This window comes from Anas platyrhynchos, chromosome 11, assembly GCF_047663525.1.
Source record: "Anas platyrhynchos isolate ZD024472 breed Pekin duck chromosome 11, IASCAAS_PekinDuck_T2T, whole genome shotgun sequence".
In the NCBI taxonomy this organism is placed as follows: Eukaryota; Metazoa; Chordata; class Aves; order Anseriformes; family Anatidae; genus Anas; species Anas platyrhynchos.
Window position 1 is genome coordinate 21363072 of NC_092597.1, and position 25492 is coordinate 21388563.

General features: G+C 41.5%; 1 protein-coding gene across 6 annotated transcripts in view; it reads left to right on the forward strand.

Annotated features, from left to right (window-relative positions):
* LRRC28 (leucine rich repeat containing 28) overlaps nt 1–12724 on the forward strand; it is a 53266-nt gene extending 40542 nt beyond the window's left edge. For all 6 annotated transcript variants that reach the window (XM_027465896.3, XM_027465895.3, XM_072043302.1 and 3 more), the window contains 3 exons: nt 2143–2318; nt 4836–4995; nt 8357–12724. In XM_027465896.3, coding sequence (XP_027321697.1) covers nt 2143–2318; nt 4836–4995; nt 8357–8429 — 409 coding nt within the window. In that variant the 3' untranslated portion in view covers nt 8430–12724. The remainder of the gene's footprint in view (nt 1–2142; nt 2319–4835; nt 4996–8356) is intronic.
* Nucleotides 12725–25492: the final 12768 nt, after the last annotated feature.

The following is a 25492-nucleotide window of genomic DNA, read 5'->3' on the forward strand; positions in this document are numbered from 1 at the left end:
TTTTTTGATAATAAAGAACTCAAAAAAATAAAATATTTGGATTTTCATTACATAAAATAGTATTCCAGCCAATTAAATACTTGTCCTTGTTGTAAAACCTTCCTGAAATATCACAAATCATTTATGAGGAAAATTTTGAACATAAGGAAAGTACCCATGTGTAAGAAAAAAAGTTATTTGGTGATGTGCTGTGTGATGCTGTTAAAATCATGTAGTGATGGTCATTTGGAGCACTTCTGTGTTCCTTCCAAGAAAGCATTAGTAGCCAATCCAAGTTCTTACAGGTCAGGCAAAATATTTGAAGCTCTTGGCTTTACAACTGTCTGTTCATCCACTGGACAATTAAATCTGACATGTTGCTGTTACTAAAATAAAGTGAGAGTTCTGAAAATAGAATATAAATTGCATTGTGTAAGTAATGAATCTCTGTCTGGGAATCCTGCAGTCAGACTGACTGAAAAAGTCTTTTATGTAAGAGGTGATGATCTCAGTACTCAAAATAAATTTTGATCTTATTTTTTTTTTCAGATTGGATTTCATAGTTTGCTCTTAGGTGTCTGTCATTCTTGTTGAAAGCAGCCAATAAGTGGCCATAGCTTTCTTCCCTGCTGTGATTTATTCAATGAGGGTCTTCGGCAGCTCCGTTTATCCCAGCTGGATAGACCTTCTCTCCACTCTTCTCTCTCACCTTTTAAACCTCAATGGACTTTGTGTTTTGTTTTGTTATGGACTTTGTGTTTTGTTTTGTTTTGTTTTTTTTTAATTTTTTGTTCTTGCACCCAGTATTACTTCAAAGTTTTGATTCTTTCCCTAATACATTCTGATTTAATGATGTGTCTCTTAAATTATTCCTCTTGATGGTCTGTTCTGCTTGTTTGCTTAGTTTTTAGTGTAATGGGAAGGCACAGTGGACTCCCTTTGTGCAGAGTAAATCAAGTAGCCCAGTTCTGAGCTGTAGAAACTGTAGTGGGCTTAAGGGTTTGTCTTTTATCTAGGTTGGTGAGGGGTTGAGAAGCTTGAAAATACAATATTGGAGGTTTATCAGTTGTAGTAGCTAGTTGATTGGGTATGGATTGCTGGGGAATGAATTATTGGGATATTGAATCTTTGATTTCTAGATTATATCTTACCTGTTCATGGTTTGTGGGGAAGTACTAAACATTTAACAAGAGGCTTATTTACTTGCTGTTTGATGCTGCTCTTTGCTCGTTTCTCAAAGGTGTTTAATCAAAGGAGAAGTGATTGTTATCAGAGAAGTTCCATCAGATTGCTTTTGCATCTGATAAGGTTGAACGTGGTTACCTCAGTTTTAGGTCCAATATCTGGGAAGTCTCACAAACTCGTGTTTGTTCCATTTGTTAGGACTGGCCCTAACAAGTGCCTCTTGGCTCCGAATTTAAGCTGTCATAATTTCAATTCCTCTGACTTCCACAGCCTTAGCAGAGTTTTCCTATGCATGTCTCTTTGGTATGATAACTTGTAACAGGGATCATGTGAAGAATTACTATTTTTAATACAGGCTAAGTTGCTTTACTTGAATCCAAATAACCTTCTTTTGTCTTACTATAGTTTGGGAAGGATAAAGTTAATACTTCATAGGGGACCTTCACACTCTAGCTTAGGCTGTTGTGTTTGGTTTTTTTTTGTCATCTCCAAGGGAATTCTGTGGATAGTACAGAACCACCCAGTGGCACTTGAATCAGACTTGGTTGTGGCTGTAGCTTGCTTCATATTACAGTTGAGAGACTCATCATTCACCACTGATTGATCCAAGATATAGGAAACCAACTGTTATGTATGAAACTGCTCCCTTATGTAAAATGCTTACTAATAAATGTCATTCAGATGCTAAATGAGGTTATGTGGCTGCTTTTGGTAGTGCGCTTGGCTCACCTCCTTGGGATTGTGTTCTCATTTCTCTAGCTTTTGAATGTTAATTGATAAGACCTCCAAATGTCTAGTGACTAGCATGGCACTGAAGGGGGTGACCTATAGATGATATGTCCAATGTATTGCACTCCACAATACGCCCTTGAAGGGTGCTGCACTGAAGAACAGTGTCCAGTGTGCTATGGGTTGGTCATGTGGGTTTCCTCCCGTTATTTTTTCTTAATGAATTTTTAATGTCTTGTGTCCTTCTAGCTGTGGTTCTCCAATTCAAGTTTCGGAGGTGAAACTGCTCTCCTTTTCATCGGGACAGTTAACCGTGTTCCTGCCAGCAGAGGTGAAATCTATAGGGACAGAAACAGATCATGTGTTGCCTTTGCAAGAACTGGCCATGAGGACCCTCTATAACACCTACTATGTATATTTGAAAGGTATGGGTTTCTTCTTTCTTCATATGCCCCATCGCTAGAAATGTTCAAGGCCAGGTTGGATGAGCTTTGAGCAATCTGGTCTAGTGAAGATACTCTTGCTAACAGCCCGGGGCTTGGAACTACGTGATTGTTGAAGTCCCTTCCAACCCAAACCATCCAGTGATTCTATGATCGCAGAGAAAGTGGAAGTGCTTTTCTGGCAATGATAGGAACATTTCAAATAGCTCTTTAAAGAGATGGACAGAGATTAATGTTTTAAATGATTTATTTAATCAAATTATTTTTGAAATGCTGTATTACAACAAAAATATTGAATATCAAAAAGAGAAATCCCAAGACTATTTCTAAAGTAAAGCAGTGCTTTACAAATGCTTTCTTGAGAACTGTATAAAGAAGGACGCTTTTTGCAGGAGAAACTCTAATGGAAATAGGAGATGAGAAATACAGTTCCTGAGGCAAGATTAGATGCATCAGCCAACAATGCAACTTCTTGCCAGGCAGCACACTCCTCAACTGGCAGGCTCGTTAAGCATAAGGCAAGAGAAATGCTAGCAGCCGTTGGCCATTTCAGTACAGTGTGACAGCTGAGCTGTTTTAGTTCTGCCCCAGTTCAGACTCTGCTGTAAACTGGCCCTTGGCTTATCTGGTTCCACATCATGCAGTCACATGAGTTAGCAAGATCTGGTAATATCTGCGGATTCAGGTTTTGTCAGATTTGGATGTATTAGGCATCTCCTCTGTTAGTGGCATCTTGGCAATATGTCAGCTTCACAGGTGACAGTAGAAGGCAGAAGCGTGGAGAGTTAGAGTGGAAATATTAAAGGGTTATGGGAAGGGGTCACTTACCTTGTGGCCACAGGAGGAAGTCTTAAGCGCTGAGCTACTGCTTTGCCAGGAAAAGCATATTTGCTGCTTGTATACGGAAAGGAAAAAGCTTCATGTTAAGGGGCATGATAAACATAAAAGCCTGTGATCATAGGAAGTGGCTCTGTTTTGTGTGGAAAGTATTAACTGATCTTCAGAACAATTTAATCGACCAGTCTGGGGTTGCCAGACCCAGTACAGTATTTTTTACGTCTGTGCTTTTAGAAGGAAGGTGAGAGGTTTTGAGCTGTTTAGTATCAGCATATCAGTAACCTGAAAACTACACAATGATGGGTGCTCTTTCATTTTGATTTTCAAAGTTCTAGTCTTTGAAAAGGAATTTGAGAATATAAGGTACAAAGAAAGAAAGGTTCTATGTCTTGTAAATCACTAGTAACTACTTTACTCACCCAGTTGTGACTTTCAGTTTCTGGAGTCTGACTTTGTGAGTGCTCTTCAAGACACTGATGAAGTTTGGTTTGGAATAGCAAAATAGTATTGCAAAGTCAATTTAAGAAGGGGTTTGTAGATAACTTATACAAGGTTATGAAGGTTGTCTGGTTGCAGCCAAGGTGCAGAACCTGAAAAACATGGTGGAACTTTTAACTCTTGCCTACTTCCAGTTTGCTACAGTGTAGTGTTTTAGTGTGTGTGTATTTTTACATGCATACTTCTGAGTTAACCTTATTGAAGGTTATGTGCATTACCACTGGAGACACCCACATTTCACTGAGGTGGGAGCAAAGCATAGTTCAGACAGGAAAATGGTAATGGTGTCTTGGGGAAGCAGGTGGCACGCAATTAAAGGAGCAGATTTGATCTATCACTGGTTACTTAAATTTGCGGTTTCAAGGGTGCAGCTAAATACTCGGCAGCTGCTAGGTAAGTGCGACAGCAGTGACCGGGCTACTTTTCCTCAGTTTTTGCTTGGCTATGGAATATGACCTTTTCTTTCTGACGCAGATGTACTATTTGTCATGCTGTCACCTCAATTGATGGTGTTGTGGAACATTGTGTATGGGGTTAAACCTTACAGTGTTTGAAAGCTGAAGCTAGTGTGATATTGCAAAACTGATTTATCAGGCACTGCATCTTGTCCTGATTACTCAGCACCTAAATTCATTCACCTCTCTTGGCTGTCTCTCACTTTCTAGATGGAGATTAACATGTTGTTTTTAATTTATAAAACACTGCATGACTTGGGCTAAGCCTGAGAACATGATTGTTCTTTCCTACAAAATGACCCTTATATCCTGTTTTTTTTTTTTGTTTTTTTTTTTTTAAAAAAGGCATCTTTTAAATATGGGGGCACACTTGAGAGATTATGAATATATATATATATTTTTTTGAGTGGTCTCTTTATTTTTTCCTGTGAGGATTATGCTAGGCTATGGTATTTTCACCTAGATATTTGGGCCAAGTTAGTCTTATGCCCACAGATGTTTAATATACACATTGAACTTGTTGAATTTGTACATGGGAAGCACCATATGCATTGCCTTAATTGCTGTCATTTGCTTTGCCTTGCTGTTCTTTTGACCAAGTCTAAAGAAAGCTAGTGAGAGAGCTGATTTTCTGAATTAGATCATACTTCTTGTGTTGGACTTGTAACAAAACAAATGTATGATAGTCTTTTTTGTTTCTATTCCCTAGATTTGAACTTTCTGACTCCAATCTCACTACCCAAAAGCCTTCTGGAATTACTGCACTGTCCCTTGGGACATTGCCACCGCTGCAGCCAGCCTATGTTTACCATTGTCTACCCAAAGCTCTTTCCCTTGAGGGAAACTCCAATGGCAGGATTGCATCAAGGGTAATTATACAGGAAATTACACTGGGGTTTCATTTAGGAAGAAAAACACCTATGGAACAAACATATTCTTAAGGACTGCTTTTTAGTGCACTAGCCTATTAGATGTAAAACCTCTGTCCAAAGAATGCACATAGAGGTAGACAAATCTCTTATTTACAAGGCAACCAGCATATCGCTGGTAAACTGCTTCACAAGGCTTATCACATTTTCTTGCTTCAGATTGCTGCTAGATAGTGAAAGGCTTTGACGTGGTGGGATTGACTGATTTGTGGTGTTGCAGTACATGCACAGTACTTCTGTGCTTTTGGAAAGAAAAACTGCCTAACACCAATGCTTCCTCTGATTCTCTCAACCTAGGCTTCAGGAGGATGCCACCACCACATAAGTGTTCCAGGATTAAAAGCAGAAAAAAGCTCTAAAGCCAGATCTTAATGAAAATGTTCTGCAGTAAAATACTTTTTCTTTTTCACGTGAATTAATTTGTGAGATGCAGTGGAAACATTCTGCATTGTAAAAAGATGGCTTGCTATGAAACATATGTTAAAAATATTTCAGTTATTTATCGTTGCAGCAGTTGTCTGCAGCATTCGCAAGTCAAGTAGGAAAGGCTATGCAGACTTGCTGGCTTACTGGAAGTACAGTCCTAGGAGGGACTCAAAATTGGAATGTGATTATCACAGAGTATTGCCCTTATGTAGATGAAAATTTAAAATACCTTAAAGGAAAAAATATACCCTAAAACTGATCATTTTGCAGTGATTCTTTCCCTATCCCCTATTAGTCTGAGCAGCTGATCCTGTGGGCTGCCGTGAACCATATCAGTGAATCCACATTCTGCAGTGCAAAAGCATTATCACAAACCTCAGAACTTTCAGAGATGTTTGCTAATCTGGCTTAAAGTACTCTTAAGTTTAGACATGAATTTATCAATATTGAGCTCAAATTTGCTGTGTGTAAATATCTGTACATAGTGGCAGTAGAATTTTTGTCACTTCTATGTCTTGCTTAATTTCTTTTGCCTCTGTCCCACTGACATAGCTGTGCCCCCTATCCTTTTTGGAAGGACTTGGGAGAGAGGAATTGTCATATTCTATATAGAAAGCGGTGAATGCCAGATGCTAGAGATACCAAGATAAGCTTGTTATCTTAACCACCTCCTTGATCCTGAGTGCAAAGATGCCAAACAGCAACATCACCTCCTTGTCTCCCAAGACACCAACTTAGCACTGCAAATACGGGATCACTGGAAGGAAATATGCAGTTGTTTCACTCTCTGTGAAGCAGGATCTTGCAACTCTATATCAAGCAGACTTTGCTTGTGTTCATAGCTTGTATAACTTGGACAAAATTACAATACTGTTTGAAACCAAACTTGCTCTAAAGAAAAGTTTTGAGGGATTAAATGAGCAAATAAGGTGTTGAGGTTCTTTTTAGAGAATTTAGGTCAAACCATTACTTAAAAAGCATCTGCTTAAAGTTGGAGAGGAAAAAAAGAAATGCTCTACCAAAGCATGTTTCTGAAAATTATTTGCTGGTATATATAATGCCTAGGAATGCCACTTAGTTCTTGCCCTGCTGAAATCCATTGATTTGCTAGTTATCTTCCATAAAAATAAGGAACTGCTGTTCAATTAGAACATGTTAAAGATGTAATTGCTCTCTAAGGTTGATAATGTCTGTTTTCCACAGCTATATCACAGATGATTTTGCTGTGGGTTTGTGGCATAGTTGATATCTGATTTGTAAGCATTTCAGCTTTCTGAAATAAGAACAAATTTATGCTAAATCTGGGCAGCAGCTAGAAGGCTGCATAAATGTTACTTTGCAAAAGCCATCTTTCTCAGATCATCTGATCGTAGAGACTGCATACTTCAACTTGTCTTTCTGTTACAATTCAGTTGGATATTGAAATTCAGTGGGTTTCATGTTCACTCAAATATATTTCACGTGAGAGTTGACAATCTTTATATTCAGGGTGATGTAAGCTATTATGATCATACCATGAAGGAATTTCAGCCATTCAGCTCCATTAGAATGGTGTAACTTCGTAAGAAAGTGATGGTAATCTGCATACTGCTCACTGAATCCTTTTATTATCTGAAATAATCCAACAGTGGGAGAGGAGAGAAGTCTACTTCCTAATTAAGTTTGACAATGAGCAACTTTAGGCAATTAGAGTTATGAAATGATAAATAAGTGTCTACTAATGTGTCTAGGAGTTACTAAAATCATGACTCAACAAAAACATACAAGGTTATTTTTGAAGAACATTCAAAAATATATTAACTGCAAATAAATATTTCTTCATGGTTTTCACTTGTTAAAAATGATATTTTAATTACCTTATGTCAGTTGTCATTCCCTCCCTTAGAGAAGAATGTACTGTGCTCTACAAAAGGCAATAATGAGTACAGTCTTGAGTAGCTGGCATTTGATGCAAATCCACAGAAAATGAGATCTAAGTGGGGTAGCCTGTCATCCTTATCTCTGTAGCTTGTACTTGACATGGTAAGATTATGTGGAAGTGTAGAGGTGTGAGAGCTGGTTTAGAAAGATGTGAAGGGCAGGGTTTCTGTTCTGAACAGCTTACAGTGACCATGAAAACACACAGGGTAAGGATCTTGAATGTCTGAGCAGCACTGATTAGCACATGCCACATCCATGCCAGTATCTTGTCTGGGTTTCTGCATTGCATCCTGTATCCTCCCACAGGAAGGGGTAGTTAAGTGTTGAACTGGATTTCTTTATCTGAAAAAGCACTGATGACATTAGCACTGGGTGAAGTGTGAATACTGGGTTAGTAAATATCAGTTTTTAATATTTGACAAGTGGATATTTAGGTCCTGGTCAGGATGGAGGTAGGAGGAGGGTCCTGGTGAGGCTGGTATTAATGTGACCGTGCTGCCTGTTTGTCGTCCTTTGTGAAGGTCTGGGCCCGGTTTGTTCACTCAGCTGAATCGAATGACACTGGACTTCAGTTAGTTCATGCCTGCAAGCAGTAATTTAAAAACACATGAGCCAAGCTGAATCAAAGAATTACCCAGCTATTTTCCTCTTAGCTGTTAAACCTACTGGCTATAACACCCAGCCACACCCTGCACAGAGAGAAAAACCACATGCTGTTTCTTTAAACTGAGCACATAAGAAACCAGGAAGGTTTTTTTGAGAACCCCTCCTGTGCTTCTCTGCCTTTCTATCAGGCACTCATATATATCAAAAGAGTCTTTTTCGAACGGGGTGAGATGGGCTAATCCTGTGTTTTACAAACCAGCATATTGTCTGCTCGGGAATGGGGCCAGGAGTTTTAATCTTTACTGACAACTGTTCCCCTCCACCCCCCCCCCCCCTTTTTTTTTTCTAGGAGGACAACTGTTAGTTTTGTGGCATACTGCTGCTCCACCCAGTGTCTGCAGACATTTGACCTACTGAGTTGATAAACACTTAAAACTACCCAGGAGTGCTGCCAGTTTAAAGCTGCATTAGACGTCGTATCCCGTTGGTACTGGAATACTGCGCGTGTGCCAAAGCAGCAGAAGTGCCCAGTCGGGAACACTAAGAGGCACTTAAATCCTGCCCTATCAAATTTGGATGAAGTGCAGAAACTTTTCGGAAGTGTAAATACCAAGCTTTTAAAAGTATTAACTTCTCTCTCCTCTAAGACAGCATACAAACCAAATGAATTCACAAGTTCTGACTCCAGATTTCCAGTGTTTCTCAAATGTGGCTGCCTTCAGGTGGATCCATTGTGTATTTTGAAGCAGTTTTCATTCCTCTAACAGTGTTGTACTGACATTTAATAAAAAAAAAAAAAAGATAAGTTTTCACTTACTGCTTCCATCATCTTCACCCTACAACTGGATTTTGGTGCATATAGGTCCAAGCTGTAAAACCTTTGAAGGTTCCATTGATTTTTTTCCACAGAATTTTAACTTTTTCTTCTCATCTCAATATTTTCCTCAACAGAGTTATCCCAGTTGTATACAAAGCTATGTGTTAAAAGCAGATCTTCTCTTCTGGTGTTATTAAAAGCCACACTGTTTCCACTGTAGTAACTAGGATATGTCTGGAGACTGCAGATCCTGTTTCAGTAACAAAGGCTGGTACTGACATCTACACTAAGTGACCTTGCTCCAGCCTGTTTGGGGGTACATTTTATTCATCTTTTAATCACGTTTTATTTTTAAAAACCCTTTCCCTTTTGCTTCTGAGTTCTTCAGGAGAAAGACTTGAAGTTGTCTTGAAAACATAGTGTAAATATTTATTCATATTTATTGTTTTGACACTTGCAGCCTGTAGACCCACAAGGAGTTGGGCTTCATTTTTCTAGAATCAGCATTTTACTGATTTGTGAGAGCTTTTGTAAAGTGTTAACCTCAGAAGGCTGGAGGAAGGGGGGGGAAGTATGTGTTTGCCCATGTGTGGGCACGCATGCTACACAGATACCCTCGTAGAAGGGCTGTAACATTTTTTCTAGGGTACTAATGTCAAATTTAGCACAAATTTCTAATCAATATCATATTTGGGAAATTATTTTTTTAGATCATGTTAATTTTAAAGGACAAAGGATGGAAAACAGGCCCCAAATGTCTGCATGAATTGAAATTTAAAATTTACATTGAAACAGTTAATATAGAATTATCCTCTTTTGACTTGTTTTGGAACATATAAATTTTTAATGTGCTCATTTTGTTTTAATTTTTTAAGGCGTAAACTATTTGTGGATTTAGCACAGCATTCTGCACTGCGGTGGTTAGTTTTATGCTGAAATAAATATGAATGAAACAGTGTGTTATAAAAAAGGCAAGATAAAGAGACTTGGTAGTATATTAGCATATGTTGTGGTGAGGTGTGCATACTTCGAAGGGAGGAGGCATTAGAATGTTTTCCTATTGCCAAAGAAGCATTTGTTCCCGCTGCAGGCTTCCTGGCATCTCTTCAATAAATGGAGTATCGTAAGAGCTTAAAAGGCTACCAGAAAGGCAGCTTTTGAGGGTAGAATTCTTAGGTTTGTGCATGTTACTTGTAAAATCTTAGCTGGTTTTATTGGGTCGATTTTAGAGAGTTGAATTAGCATTAAGAAATGTTGAACTTAATCCTTCAGGAATGCGAGTATCATCTACTCTTTAAGAGTTGTGAAACTTTGCAAAATAAATCCCATTTAATAAATCTGCTTTGCAGTAGGGGAAAGAGCCATGTCCAAACAGACACTTCACTATTGGATTTCTTACTGTCATTTCACTAATTTGTTTCAATGTTGGTATCCCCAACAGGCCTTCCCACCCAGTGGGGTTTACCACTGATGCAGCAAAATGAATCTTCAGCTGTCTTTCTTCGGAACTGCACAATTGAGATGTACATTACCCATGTACAGTATCTCCCTGTATCAGAAATGTGCAAGTGTAGTCCAGAACCCAGTGTGTTTAATGGATGGTAAGAGAACTATGGTAGTGTTAGAAATGCTACTTCTTGATATAATACTTCAACCAGGAATTTTCAGTATTATTTTTATTCCTCTGTATCCTTTGAAGGAGATGCTTTACTGGAAGTTTTTGTTCTTTTTTAATAGAAACTTGTAGACTTCAAAGCAAAGTTAGTCTGAATTCACTATGTAAATGAAATTGGGAGATAAATCTTCTCATTGGCTAAAAGGCATTGGTGTTGGTTTTATTAGGAGTCAGGTGGTAAGAATGGAGCTTGCTTTTTGCTTTTTTTTCCCCCTCCGTGATAATTTTTTGAGTTTATATCAGCCTATTATTGTCTGTAAGTGTAGTTCATCAGAAGAAATTTGAGTCTGTTCTATAAGCAGGATGAATCTTAACTAACATTTTAATAGATGATATTTCAAGAATGGCATGTTCAATGAATAAATGACTTAAACATGCAGTTGAAGCTGAAATGTCATACCCTATTTTTATAAAACAAGGAAGAGGAAAGCCAATAGATACTGAAAATGCAGCTGAATTTCATGTTCCTTTTTTTAATACAAACAGTGTTTGTATTCATCTGCATCTTTGGGTGATACTGTCCTAGATTAAAGTAACTCCGTTCTCACTTGTCCAAATTTTTCTAAACTTGTTCCACTGTAAGAGTACTTCATAACTAGTTAATGTGAGAGGCAGCTCTGCAGGTTGCAGAGAGGAGAGGGAGCTTGCTGCTGATTGAACTGCACCACTAATTTTTCAAAACGAGGTCAAATACTTCATGGCTTCTCTTTAAAGCATTTATTTCTAAGTAGTTTTTGATTATTTTCATTGGTCAGACCAGTTCATGTTGAGATTAATTTCTCCTCGAGCTGCAAAAATTTGGGTTCTAGCAGTATTTAAATAGGGTGTGGGGTTTGTTTTTTTTTTGTCATCAAAATAGATTAAAAATAAATTTTTAACTCTTTGCTTAAAGTGAGAGCAGGAGAAGTTTCTGATTTTTGTAGACATAAAGAGAAGTGCAGGAGAGGGAAGGAAACAGGAGATAAATTGGTAACTCATTGATGCTGCTGTAAAATTTCTCTGAGTAAAGGTTAACTCCTAATGTAATTAAGAAGCATATGCATAATTTATGTTGTCATAAGAGACACCATGTTAATAAAATCGAGACCCTACTGGGTTATGCTTATAGAGATTATTTCTAGTTCTGCCATAAAGGAAACGGGAATCTCTGGCTTTGTTTAAAAATACTACTTGAGCAGTTCTACACTGGACACCGTTACGTCTGGAGCATTATTCTTGGGAACCTTCTTGCTACTACCCCCTATAGAGAATCAGAAATACAGATGTCCTGTCCCAAGCAAAGAACAAGCTCTAATATCAAGAAGTGAATATTTTCCTGGTTTGTCCTGGTGCTTCTCTTGGGTTCTTACTGAAGTTCATTACAAACTGTCTATTTACTTCGTTGTGGTGAGGGTAAGATCTTGCATTGAACAGAGTGGAGCTGCTTATTGCCAAGTTGGCTTCAAGTCTTATATATCGAATTCTGCTGAATCCCTTTTTCTGGCATGAAGGGAGGATGAGACTTAATGCCCGTGTGGTAACAGCGTGTCAGGTTTTACTGACATCACAGCCAAGCTGAAGACTGGAGAGTGACAAACCTTTCACTAGAGAGGGTGACTTATTTTTTGAAGGCCTCTGTGGCCTCATCAGTACCGCTGATAATAGAAGAATTTTTGCCTTGATGTCAGTTGAGGTTGGATCAAGTTCGAACTGATGAGAGAGAAGAATGTGTTTTACCATCTTTGTATTTCTTGCAAAAATGGGGACGATGTCATTGATCTCTGTGCCTACTGTTAGGCAACCTTTCTATCTGCAGCTGAACTTATGCAATTACAAGATGTGATTCTCTTTGCCTCTTACCTCCCTCTTACTACTCCTCATGTTGTTGCAAAATGTTACAGTTAACTCGTGATGGAAGAGGATGAGTAAGCTGAATCCAGAGTTTTTCTTACTTTTTGTATTACAGACCTATTTTGTAAGAGACCAAAGGTCTGGTAGAAAGAAATGGCAAGGTTCTTGTGAAGTCTTTGTTGTTTTTGCTGTATGTACCCATCTTTGGATCACAACTTGAACTTGGATTGCATCTGAGTTCATTTTGTCTGCTGAAAACATATGTGTATTGCTTTTTTGCTCTGTATTAACCAAATGTCACTTAGCGTGAAGGTGAGCTTGCTAGCTATTTTATTTAAAGTTAGTGGTGCAATTTATTGTATGTGCTTGTTAATAAACTATATTTTTGGATAGAATTATAGTCCATTAAAGTTAACTGAACTATTGTTCCTGGGGCTATTAAGCTGTGTTAGGATATAATCTTTAATTTACCTTTCTGTTCATTTGCTTAGTAATTAGCTAATAAGTCCTCCTCCCCAAGGTGGAAGAGGTGGGGCGGGGACACTTGAGAACACTACCAAGCTCCAAACACCACTTCAGTTCACAAAACCCTTTTGTCCTAGACAATGTAGTTCACCAGACAGTGCCTAATACAACCAATAGCCATATGAAAATCTGGCTTTAGGAAAGAATCAGAACGGCTTGTGTTGGAAGGGACCTTAAAGACCATGTAGCCGTTACTCCCATGCCCTGGGCAGGGATGCTACCCACTAGAGCGGGTTGCTCAGGGCCCCATCCAACCTGGCCTTTACTTCAGGCCCTCTTATGGATTGATCAAAAGAAAAAAAATTTCAATAGGGCTGCATTACGTGCCATGCTAACAGTCCATAGACGCAGACCTGGTTCATGTATTATTTACTGAGCAACATTCAGCAGCTTTTTTCCCCTTGTCTAACACATCATTGGAACAAGATTGCCAAGAATAAGCAGAAATTAAGCATCTGTTTCTCCAGTTACTTCACTCCTAGCTCTGCCGTATTTTGCTTTGGTCAATGCTGCTACTCTGTTCTGCTGTGTTCTTTGGGTAAGACGTTCTCTGAATTATTGTACGTGTATCTGGTGACTGCTAGCATATCCAGTTGTAAACGAGACCTGTGCTGATCAAGGTGACTCTAAACATCAGTTACCACTGATGTCTTCAAGGTTTTAAATACAATTCAGACTTTGCTTGTTTGCTAGTAAGTTTACAGTGATAAGCCTTTTGAGTGTTTTACACATGACAAATTTTCCTACCTTTGTGACGGAGGTAACGTCTGTGTCAGCAGCAGGATGATGCAAGTCCCCCAAGAGAGATGAGAACAGCCCTTAACCTATAACTTTTACCAACCACTGCTGTGTCCCTTATGAATTAGAAAGAAACAAATGGGAGAGCTTAACATCCTTTTCCTTTGCAATTAAAAGTACTTGGCATAAATGCAAGCTAAGTGGAAACTTCAGTGGCTGAATAATGCTATTGTATGCAGGAAATGAGAAGAGCTGAGGATCTCAGTTGGAAAGGCACTGGATATTTTGTGACTTTGAAGCCAAGATTTCGGGCTGTGCTATGTGGTGACATTTTGGGAACTTGAGAACCGAAATGAACCACTGCATCCGTGGCTCTCAACTTCAGTGTTTGCTTAACATTACAGTAGAGCCCTCTTTCTTCTGCACTGAAGAATACCGCTGGTATTCCCTAGTGCTGGCTCAGGGGCCTGGGCGTGACCATTTATAACCATCAGATTTCTGCCTACTACTTCAGCAAGAAAGAGGGAGAGCTGACCAAATGCTTTCTTTATCTTTTGACATTTTAAATATTAAAACCTTCATAGCATGCTTTTTGAGCACCCATTATGCCCTTCAGACATCTCCTAATCGCAGGAAAAAGACCTTGATGTGTGTTTGAGAGATACCGAGCCTCAACAATGAAAGCAGTTCTGTTGTTGGAGGTGGTGATGAGATTTGCCTTTATGATGTCTTCCAAATGGTAATCAAGGGCTAATTTCCCAAGTACCCTGATCCTCTTCTGTACATTCATGAGGAATGTAAATATTGACTGGCTCTTTCTGACAAAAAAAAGTTGTCAGTCATTGACTGTTCTGTTGCTAAATATGGCTACAAGCATGCTATGGGGATCAGTGCCTTGAAGGTGTTCTGCTGTCATTTTCTGTAAGCCTCAAGAATTTACGTACTGGACTTTTTTTGATTTCATTTGGATGAATTGAGAAAGCTTTCTGATGATGTAAAATGCAATACTGAGTTTGTTTGTTGATTGTTACTCTACATGTTCAGTTACTGTACTTGCATGACAGCAAATCAAGTTATTAAGAAAGAAAAAAATGTTAAATTCCGTTTGGTTCAGGTAAACTCCACCAGAAGGATAATATTTCATTGGAGATGAAGAAACAGGACGCGTAATCCTTGGTCAGTTGGAGATATGGTCTGAAGATGCAGCATAGGTCTATGGAAAATGTTTAAAAGTTAACTCAAGTTCTTTCTAGAGGCAAGTTTTATTATTTAAATTGATCACTTGTTGCTATCCATCCTTATACATTTCCTTTGTATGTTATAGTTCTAACCATTGATTTTTATTGGTAAGGCAATTAGAAGAATTAAGCTGAATATTCTTGGGTCAGTTTCCGATAACTGTGATTACTTTGCTGGCACTGAAGTTTTGAAACAGTTTGAACGGGGACTTGAATTTGGCTGCCTTTGTTTCTGCACTGCTTCTGTTAGCTTTCTAATTTCATTTTGTAAAAAGCCAAATCAATGTGTATGATACATGAAGAGAAGGAATACAAAGAAAAACACTTTCTTCAGAAAGCCTAGCTTGGAAGAGGGCTGGCAACATCTCGTATGTGAATTCTAGGTAAGTGCTCTTTTTAAAGTAGGATGAAAAACAATGAGTTGTCCGGGCAGTAAAGAATCCCATGTCTAAAATTATCAGGACTAATTATTCTTTATATTCACACCTTAGTGTTGGCAGTTTTTTACAGAAACAAAGATAGTAACTGCCACAAAAGGGAGCTGGTTTGTATCTTCCATCCTTGAAGAGTTAAGATGATCTATAACTTGCTTTTATACTTATGCTGATATGCTCGTTACTCTTGCAGTTTAATACCTGCTTCTGTTTTTCTTCCTGTATGAGTCCTCCTTTTATTTCTAAGCCTTTCTAAGAATGATGCTCCATTTTGTAGTCAATACTCAAACGCTGGCTGTGGTCCCATTTTCACAGATACTGTATCTGTGTGTTACCTGCACGGTGACTCCAGTTAGTTCTTCAGCAGGCGGAAGCATGTAATCACGTTTCTGTAAAACTATCTAGATCACAACTATGCCTTCTCTTCTGGCTGCAGATGAATAGAGGATATCTAACTTAACATAAGTTAATGGATTCATTTATATTAAATCAATGCTGTGTATCAGGCCTTTAGATCTAGCTGTATCTAATCCTGGCTCCAGAGCCTCCATTGTGAAACCTGGGGGCTCAAATTTCTCTGGTAGCTCCATCTAAACTGCAGCCAGACATCTCATGTCTGATTCCTAGAAACATACTTGGGAGAGGGTTTGAATTGAAAAGCTCTCATTAATTATCTCTCTTTTTCCTCCTCCTCCTCCTCCCTTAAGGAAGCTCAGATGGTGTAGGAGCTGATATCTGCTAGCTAGAAATTTCTTTCCAGGCCAGTGCTGAGCCAGTGCCCCTCCCTGCCCTGTGTCGGGTGGCATGCTGTCTGACATCCCTGCCCAGCTCGCTGCTCTGTGGCCCCGAGCTGCAAAGAAGAAAAATATTGATTCTACTCCATCTTATTGAAGTATTACTGTGAGGTGTTCATAGACATGCTGGGACTAGTTCTTTACTCTCAGGAACATTTATCCAGGGGGATCAGGTGTGGTGTTGTAGCAAGAAGCAGCAAGAGAGAATGAATTTACCTTTTTCATTTACAGTCAGTAGCCCGAGACCTTGCTATGGCTTTAGGTATTCTTGATTAATTTCATGCATGGATGCTCTTACTCAAGCATAAAAGTGCCTTGTTATGAAGGAGTTTAATTCCTTTAATTTCATTTTGGAAAAAGTACATCCACGCACCTGGAGTTTAAATCCGAGACAAAAATTTCTTTATGAACACCCTACTCTGTTCTGGGTCATGTCTCATGTGTAGATCAATTCTTGCATTCGTCTAACACAAACATTTTTATTGTTTAAAATTCTTTCTTTTGGGAAGTACTTGTTTGGAAAATAAAACTTGTTTGGAAAATAAAAATCCGACTTGCAAGGATAAGTTTTCTTTCTGACTATAAGAAATTCTGAAAACAATTGATTTGGAAACACTGCATTGGAAAACATTATTACATGTCAGTTCTTATTTTACTGTTTTGCTCTGAAACATCTGTCTTTTGACAATTTGAAAAATTATTTTGAACTAACAGCTCTAATTGGGAAATGCAGCTTTTAAACATGGCTTGGAATATTTAACGTTACTGCAGTGAGAATGTCTCAAGTCTCGCCCACCATGAAGACGTGACCGGCAGTGGTGCTTTGGACTGACTGTGCCCAGACGTCAAGGTAAGAAGCAGTGCTCAGAAGGTGTTCCCATGTGCAGCCCTCCTGCTTGGATGTGGTTTGAGTTCCCTAGACGTAATTGGAGGCTGCCACAGGGTCTCAGCAATCACTGTTATCTCTGTCCCTTGTGAGGCTGGTAAGGGAGGAGCTGATTAGGGGATGTTTTCTTCTGTGACCTGTCTTCCTTCTCTGGCTCTGAAGAGAACAGCAGCCCTGTGCCTGTTGAGCACCATTGTGGTGATGGTGATGTGTTCCCCTTCGTTAAACACACCCATGTTGTGTGTTGCCCACTGGGACTTGCTGTTCTGGTGCAATGCGATGATTTAAAGCTTGCTGTTTTTGCTCTGTGTGGATCTGGTGCTGCTGCCAGAGGGGTCTTGCATTCAGATCTGCCAGCTTTCCAAGGAAGGATGTGCACTTCCACAGCACAGCTCGCGCGCTGTGAGCGCCTAAGCACGGGGAGAGCTTTCTTATGTGTTACTAAGCTCTTTAAGATTTAATACTCTCTTGAAGTTCAAATCAGTGTAAGGGAAGGCTTAAGCAGCTTAATGGGTTAAAATGATCCATGACTGTGTCCTTCAGACAGTTTAAAGACCCTGCAGCAACCCAAGCAGGCCACCTGTTCCTCTCCCAGACAAACAGGTTAGCCTCCTGACCTTTATTCTGCCACCCTTCAATTTTGCCTGGCCTGGCTCCATGTGTGGAGTGATTGTTCTGAAGTTTGTCATTGTTTAAAATGCCACTTGCCAGAGTTTAATGTGCACAGCTGCAACCTGAGCCATCGCTGTGTGTTAATAAGACTAAAACCATTGGACGGACACCAAAAGATCTGCTTGCACTTGGCATGTCATAAATTAACATCATTCTTACCTGCCAGGGATGATTCACTGCTGGCTCAAAGCATATTTAAACTTTAGAGGATGCCAACAAACTGGGCGGTGGTTTGACCTGCCACGTGGCCTGAGACTGCTGCTTTTCTCTCTCCCTCCGCCTTCCTTCTGTTGCAGTGTCGGGAAACAGAAGCTCTTTATGGCCTTATGAGAGCATGTGTTTGTGTGCCTTCCTGGCCCTCCTGCCCCCGTCTGCCAAAAAGTTGGCCTGTTTGTGGGAAGATACTTGCTGGCTTCCAAATTCCGAACTGGATTGTTACTGCCTCTTTTGGGGATGAGGGGAAAGGTTAAGGCTTGACTACACTGCAGCCTGCTGTTTCAGCAGCTCAGAAGGCTTCCTTCCCGTGAATCCTGTCCTACCCTGGGCAGGTTGGGTTGTGATGTCCTCCTAGCATCCCAGAAACCACGTATACATTTCATGTCAGAGGAGTGCACTTGACCAACGAACAGCCCACAGCAGGTGGATGAAGCTCGTGCCCATGCTAGGCAGCACAGGAGGAAAGGGATGCCCCACGTGGAAGTGAGGGAGATCGTGTTGCAGGTTATATGCCAGAGGTTGAACATGCTCCTCACAGCCCAGACTCGTGGGCTCCAACACTGCAGCGCCTGTGCGGCTGCAGGGTGCTGCTCTGCCTGAGGGACACGCCGAGCACGGGGCCTGCTGCAGTCAAAGGCAGGACATTTGTGCCGGTTTCCCCACTGTCAGTGCTGGACTGGGAATGGGGATGGTCCCCTGGGCTATTGCAGGGTAGAGAGGAGTAGGAAATAAAGGATGGGAGAGGGTTAAAGACCCTTGTGCCCTCTCTCAATGAATTTCATGGATGGGGGAAGAACGGGTGAGTATCTCTGGTGGACAGGGTGATACTCATTTGTCTCCTTCTAGAGACCAGGCCTTTTTGTAGTGGCTGGAGATATGTCACCTCACACTTTTCCTTCAGGGCTAATGTGCTCCTCATAAAATAATGTGAGGGTATAATGTGCTCCTTCAGTCAGAATAGTTCCTTGGCTTTCCGGGGTGCTTATTTACCTTGGCTCATCCAAATCATTTGTTAAATACCAGGGTCACATAAGCAGTTCTGTTTGCACTTTGGACCCTTAAAAGTCATGCTGTAGGATCAACAGGGATGGAAACAGGCCCTGCATCTGAGATGTTTGGATCTGATGGAAATCCAACGTGTCGTATGGAACAGGGTGTAGCCACGATTTGGTTAAGGGTAATTATGGTAGGCAATGCCAGCAGCAGGGTGCAGTCCTTGTGTTCCCCTCCACATGGCAGCTGGCTGGCAAATTAACTCTTACATAGCTACAGCTTTATAGTCATCATGATATCCACTACCTTTTGTTTTCTTTTCCAGCAGGAAAAACAAAATGAGAGTCAACTCTGAATAGGTAAGAACCAAGGAGCCCTGGAAGGGGATGTCTATCCTATTCAGCAGGATAGACAGGAGGCCTGGCCTCGCAGCCCCAGCTTACCTGGTGACATGGCTCACATCCTGCATCAGCACCGCTGGAGCGTGATCAGTCAGAGCAGGAACAGAGGTTAGAAAGTGTCTGTAGGACAAGGACTGCAGCTCTGCTCCGCTCAGCTTGCAGACATGTGGTGATTGCTGCCTGAGCTGCATAAATTAGGCTTACGTTGTCTATGTTTTATTTTGTGGGTAGTGCGGGTTGTTGGGTTTCATTATTTTCTCTTTATGCAAGGTTAACATGGAGTGCAGAGCTGGTTGCTGGGCAGTGGGGATTGCAGTTGGTAATAAAGGTCTGTTTTCTCACTTTCTCTATTTTTGTCTCTGGGCAGGATGAGGCACATCAGGGGAAAATCTGACTTGAAACAGAAGCTCAATGTTAAGTTGGAGTTACACAGTCCTGCAGAGAGGTTTGCTTATGCCACAGCTGTCTGTCATCTCAGGGCACGCTGCTGTGACTTCTCATGGCAACCCCTGTGGTTCAGTGTCACCTCTTTTCTAGACAATTGCTGTAGAGTACAGGATTGCACCAACCCCTGATCTCATTAGTGTCCAAAGTGGTGTTTTGATGCCTGGGGCAGGATGTCTGCCTGCCTGTTGCTGAGCTCCCAGAGGTCTTGTGAACATACTGAAAAGGTGACATATTATCCTGTAATGGGGGAATGGTCTTTATCAGACACTGGAGTCGTGATTCCTGGGTCTTGCACCTTTCCCTCCTGTTTGGGGCATGTACAGACATTCTCAGTGTATGCTTTCGGCACAGAGATGTCTCTTTCTGTATGTGACCTTGCTGGTGGTCTGTTATTTGCAGAAGGATTCTTTGCTTGTGAGGAGAATTTTGCACTCACCAAGTGAAAACTGTTCTTTGGAAGAGCTCAGGTTTTAGTAGTTTTAGTACAAAGCTCTGAACCTCTCCAGGTGAGCCTGTTTTCAACAAGGTCACCGGATATCCTCACATCTGCTCAGATCAGGAGATGAGTGAGGCCAGCTGAGTTGCATTTTCCATGTGCCCTCTCTAAAATGAACTGCAGAGCTGATAAATTCTTTACCCCTTGCCCCTGCCAGCTCTGCTAATTGCAGTTTCTTTAGAAGCTCGAGTGAAAAGCCAAATGCACAGGCTGGACTGCACAGCACCATTGCGAGTGTCAGTTGAGAGATGGACTGCAGCAAGCATAGACATGTGCCAGAGGGAGGATGCCAGCCAAACTACTCCATGGACAGCACCAGAATGTTTTTCTTGTTGCAGCTGAAGCTTGAGGCAAAGGAGAATTGGTGTTGAGCACTGCTGGAGGTGGCAGGAAGGGCTTGCTCCCTCTGAGTTACTGGTCAGTAGATGTTAGGGCAGGAGGCTGTAGCTGGTATTACCAGGAATAAAGATGATCAGAATCTGGCTTACAGTAAGGATGTTTGTGCTTTGGCAGTGGGTGTGAAAGGAGAAACTCCGGAGGGTTGGGCGGCAAATGCTAGCTCTGTTCTCTTCTGTAGATGGCCTTCCGGAGACATGCTGGGTGAATGGAAAATGTAATGAAATTCCCAGAGCCTCCTGGTGCGCTACCAAGGTATTCCTGCCAGCTTTCCAGCCCAAGATGTTGGTGCGGCTGTAGGGGCCAGCTCCACAGATAGAGCTTATTGCTGATTAACCCCCACTGTGGAAGGAGGATAACTGATAGATGTTTGCTTCACCTGTGAAGGAGCACATGCTGTAGCCACTGTTGCCTTTGGGGTAAAATTAGTTGAATAAAAGGCTCACACTAAATCAAGCTCCTTTCAAACTGCCTTTATTTTGGAAAGCTCAGTTGTTTACTCTGGTTCACACATGGAGCAGTACAAACAGCAGTAAAAATGTGATGCGTCCCAAACTCTAGCTGTGAGAATGGGTTTCCATGACCGCTGCAGTCTGCAGAAGGTCTTCTAGATCCAAACCATCTATGGAGTTCAGAGTATGTGAACTATTTGTGTTGTCTTAAAGGTTGATCAGGGAGTGGGGCCCTCATGTGCCAGCATCTGTAAGAAAACGGAGACCTGCAGCACTGGCAGTCCTGAGGGTCTTGTTTTAGGCTTCTGTTGAATAGATTGATCATTGTCCTGCAGCATTTAGTGGGGGAGAAGAAAGGAGGGAGGAGGTTTAACAAGTGTGTCATATGGTTTGTGTTGTCTCTGCTGTTCTGAACCTCTTTCTGCTCACTCAGCAGGGTTTTTCTTTTGCCTCTGTTTCCTTTGTGCAGATGGTAGCAATAGGTTTCATTTCAACCTCCCCCCCCCAGCTGTCAAATTAATAGCCTTGGCGAGTTTTCATTTGCTGGCTAGTTTTGGGTGGTGCTGGAGGATCACTCCACTCAGTACATTTCCAAGACTGGCTGTTTAACCCAAGCTCTACGAAAACAAGCGTTTTCTTGTTTATTTGTTTGAGAGAAGGGACCTTGGGAAAACAGATACAAAATTTGCTCTGACGCTGCTGTCCACTGAAGGAACTGGCTTTGAGTTGCAGTAGAATAGCGGATCGGTTTCTTGCACAAATCTCCCACAAGCTATGGGCTGAACTGGGAAAAGCTGGTTGGCAGAGGTACTAGAAACAATCTTCTGTTAAAGCATTTGCAGGAGGCACTAATGAAAACTCTGGCCTCACGTCTCCAAACTCCACAGCAAAGCTTTGTAATCCACCCAGTTACACTGATCAGCTTCAGAACGCAATATCCTGAGCTTGTGAATTTGCAATGTGTTTTTCTCTTCTTTCCCCCAGTCATGTTAGTCTAGCATGATATGAATGACCACATCATTCTCCAAATGACAACCCCTCACCACTCTCCTGTAGCACTAGCAGCAATATTTAGCTTACAGAGAAATTAGTGGTCTGAACTATTGCATTGATAGATGCTGATGCAAGTGGATCCTAACCAGAAACAGGTGATGAATTGATATCTTTGTTCTATGAATGTAGCAAAGCAACCTAAGAGAGATGTACAATAGGTACTAGAACTTTACGGAAAGCCTATGGGAGGGACATAAACTAAGCCAAGTGCTCCTAAGTGCAGATCCTTGTGCTGTTTCTATGCTGTATTTTATTTGTATATACAAACATATAAAAAAAATTATTAAAATACCAAATAATATATTCTATAAAACTGTATATGTATATTTTAAAAAATATATAGTTTATATGCTGGGGACAACACAAATTAAAAATTCTTTCAATTGCCTACCTTTCTAACTCAAAAAGCTCTTCTCTTGACATCTCTGTGTAGACAGGAAGCATGTATGGGCACATCTATGTTGGCAGCTTTGTGCATATGTGGTGTCTTCACCTTTTGGGGTTTACTTTGTGGCAGAGATCTGCACGATGCTAGAGACTGTAGGACCCAGACTTCTGGCTGTCTACGCTGTCTTGAGGATGTAGTTTGAAATACTTATCAGGTGTTTCATTTCAAGTTGGGCCTACTTGAAAAAAGAAGTTGTATATCTAACGTACTGCTATGCCAGGAACAACAGAAGATACAGAGCCACTGCTCAGCCTTGCGTGTTTCTCACATGTGTTACAGGACTGCTCTCCTTAAACCCCCTCCCTGGTTGTTTTCATCTGTTGCAGGAGCCGTATGTCTCCTAAGGAAAGACCAGCTCTGCTGTTTGAACAATTCTACTCCATCTGCTGCTGCTATTGCTATAGCTGTGTGTGAAGCAGCAACACAGTGACGCCAGGCCTGCAGGCATTTCATCAGTCTATCTGTCACTGCTTGTGTGTTTCCAAGAACCGGTGCTAGGTGAGGTCATCACAAATGTGTATTGTAGCATTCGGCTCCATTGATAGAAGTAAGACTACTGCCATCAGCAATTAGGCCAGCTAGGGTAAAAATTCACTGGGCGTTCAGACCTGCTACTGGAGAAACAGCCATCTTCATGCGCTGTGAGTTAGCTTCCAGATGTGTTCCTTACAAGCCTCCCCTCGCCATTAGGGACGAGACAGTGGACAAAAATTAGAGTTTGCTAATAGTTGAGGTTCTCTATAGGTTTAATTCCATCTCCAGCAAGTTGGGTTTATTTCACTGGAAAGGGTCATCTCTGCAGCTGGCTTCAGATTTCTCAGGGGGTAAGCAAAAAGGAGTCAGATTCTCCTGAAGTTTTCTGTCCTCATCAATGTGCAATACTAAGAGTAAGAGTAAAACCAGGTATCTTCTAGAGCATCAGAGAGGCCAGAAAGTCTGCTTTGCTCTGCGTGGAGTTTTATGGGGATGGATGTGTACTGCACAGCCTAGAACACTACTTGTTTGTTTTAATTAAATTAAAAATAAGATCATGTTTATTTGCATCAGTTGAGGGGTCTCTTTCTCACAGCTGCTTGAAAAGTGAGCTCTTGCTGCCAAGTAATACAAGGTTTAGTGTTACAGCGTGCACTGGGAAGGGCAGAACTGGTAATTACTCTGCAAGCAGCAAGGCACCAGTAGGTATAACATACAGAAATAAAGAAATCCACACCAAGTGCAGGATCCATCTGTGGCCTGCGGCAGACACAGGACTGAGCTGCAGGGAGGTGTTGCAAAATGGAGCCACCTACAGCAAGTAACCCCTGTGACCATGTAGGTGAGGAAGCTCTGTCCTTTGGGAGGCCCTTAAGAGCAATTTCCTCCTGCCACACGCTAGCTGTCAGCCTGCGTCTGACACTCCCATTGTGCAGAGCTAGTCAGGAGGTGGCTAGAGTCCCTGGCTTCCTTTTAGCCCTGTCTTGCTGAGCTTTGTGCTCTGGCAAGGGTTGGAAGGCACGTTGTGCTGGGCAGTGCCTGCTCCTAGCTGCTGAGGGGACAGCTCATCTTTCCAGGTCTGCTTTCTCCTGTGCTGTGTGGACGTGTGCAGTCTTTGGGAGGTCTGCGTGGGCTTGGTGTTGGCTGCTGCTCTTTCCCTGTGAGATAGCCACAAGCCTGCAGCGCTGGAGGACAGCTGTCAGACGGGGATCTGTTTTGTCATCTCTCTTCAATGCCCATGGAGCGGTTTGCGGGGCAGTGGTGGCCACTGTGGTCTCAGCTGGTTTCATCTGACTCATCTGGTACAGTGGAATAAATGACCAGGATCCAAATGTTGTTTTACTGTGGCTGAATTTGAAAGCCCAAATATCAGTACAAGTGATGTGGTGCTATGTACCGAATGTATTTATAGACAGACTTTCCCTGCCTGTAGGGTATAAATGCAGGAAAAAGAGAGTAGGCAAGGAAAAAGGAGGCTCAGAGAGACTGAACTGTTTGATAGCTACATGCAGGGGGCAGAAGTTCAAGTCAGATCTTCTGACGCCTGCCAGCAAGACAGCCTTAGCTCTTGTTAATGACAGGGGAACGTGGAGGAGTCTGCCTGATAACCCAGATCACATGGAGACAGCGTCCTTCCCAACTGCCCAAGGGTCTCAGGCTGGCAGCGTTGGCTGGCCTGAATGAGCGAGGTCTCCTGCCGAGCAGCGTACGGTTGTTACCTGCACCTTGCTCTGTGACACAGCACCCACCTCCTCTGTGCTGGTGCAGCCAGAAGCCTTCTGTTGTTGCTGGCCCTCCTCAGCTCTGGATTGCTTTGTGACCAGAATTTCACAAGGCAGTTTACAATGGCTTTGACACCATTTGGGTAGATGAAGCTGGCTCAGAAAGCATCCACCCACTTGCCTAAACAATGCCTCTGTCTCTGTGCATTCAGCTGTTGCTCTGCTGCCTACATGCAGCTCTCCAGGTGGGCTTCGGTTTTGGTGTTATCCATCCAGCTCCCCCAACAGCCTGACTGGCTAGCTCTGACTCCACCTCTGCTCTCTCCTATCTAGAGTTTGTATTACAAATTTTAAGAGCTTGCCTGTAGCAGTCTTTGATGGACAAAGAACAAAAGGATTGCTTTTGTTTCAAAAAGTCTCTACCCTTTCAGTTGGGTAGTGAGCCAAAGACCAGGAGCAAGAATAATTGAATAAAAAAATGAAGGATACTGTACGTAGTAGTTGGAAAGCTTTGAGTCCAGTTAAGCACTCGTCTCACTTACTGGAATGCTGAGAAGGCCCCGGTTATTGTAAATTCTGGCAGAGTGCTGTCCAATACTGGTGACTTGCTGTAGTATTTGACTTACTGGAATTGCAGAGGCATGACATTTTGGAGAAACCTTGAATTAAGTTCAGTTTGATGTGACCAAGGTTCCAATTCTGAGTCAAGCTTTAAAAAAAAAAAAAAGAGAGAGAAAAAGAAAAACAGCACAACAACAGTGCCACCAACAACTACTTTC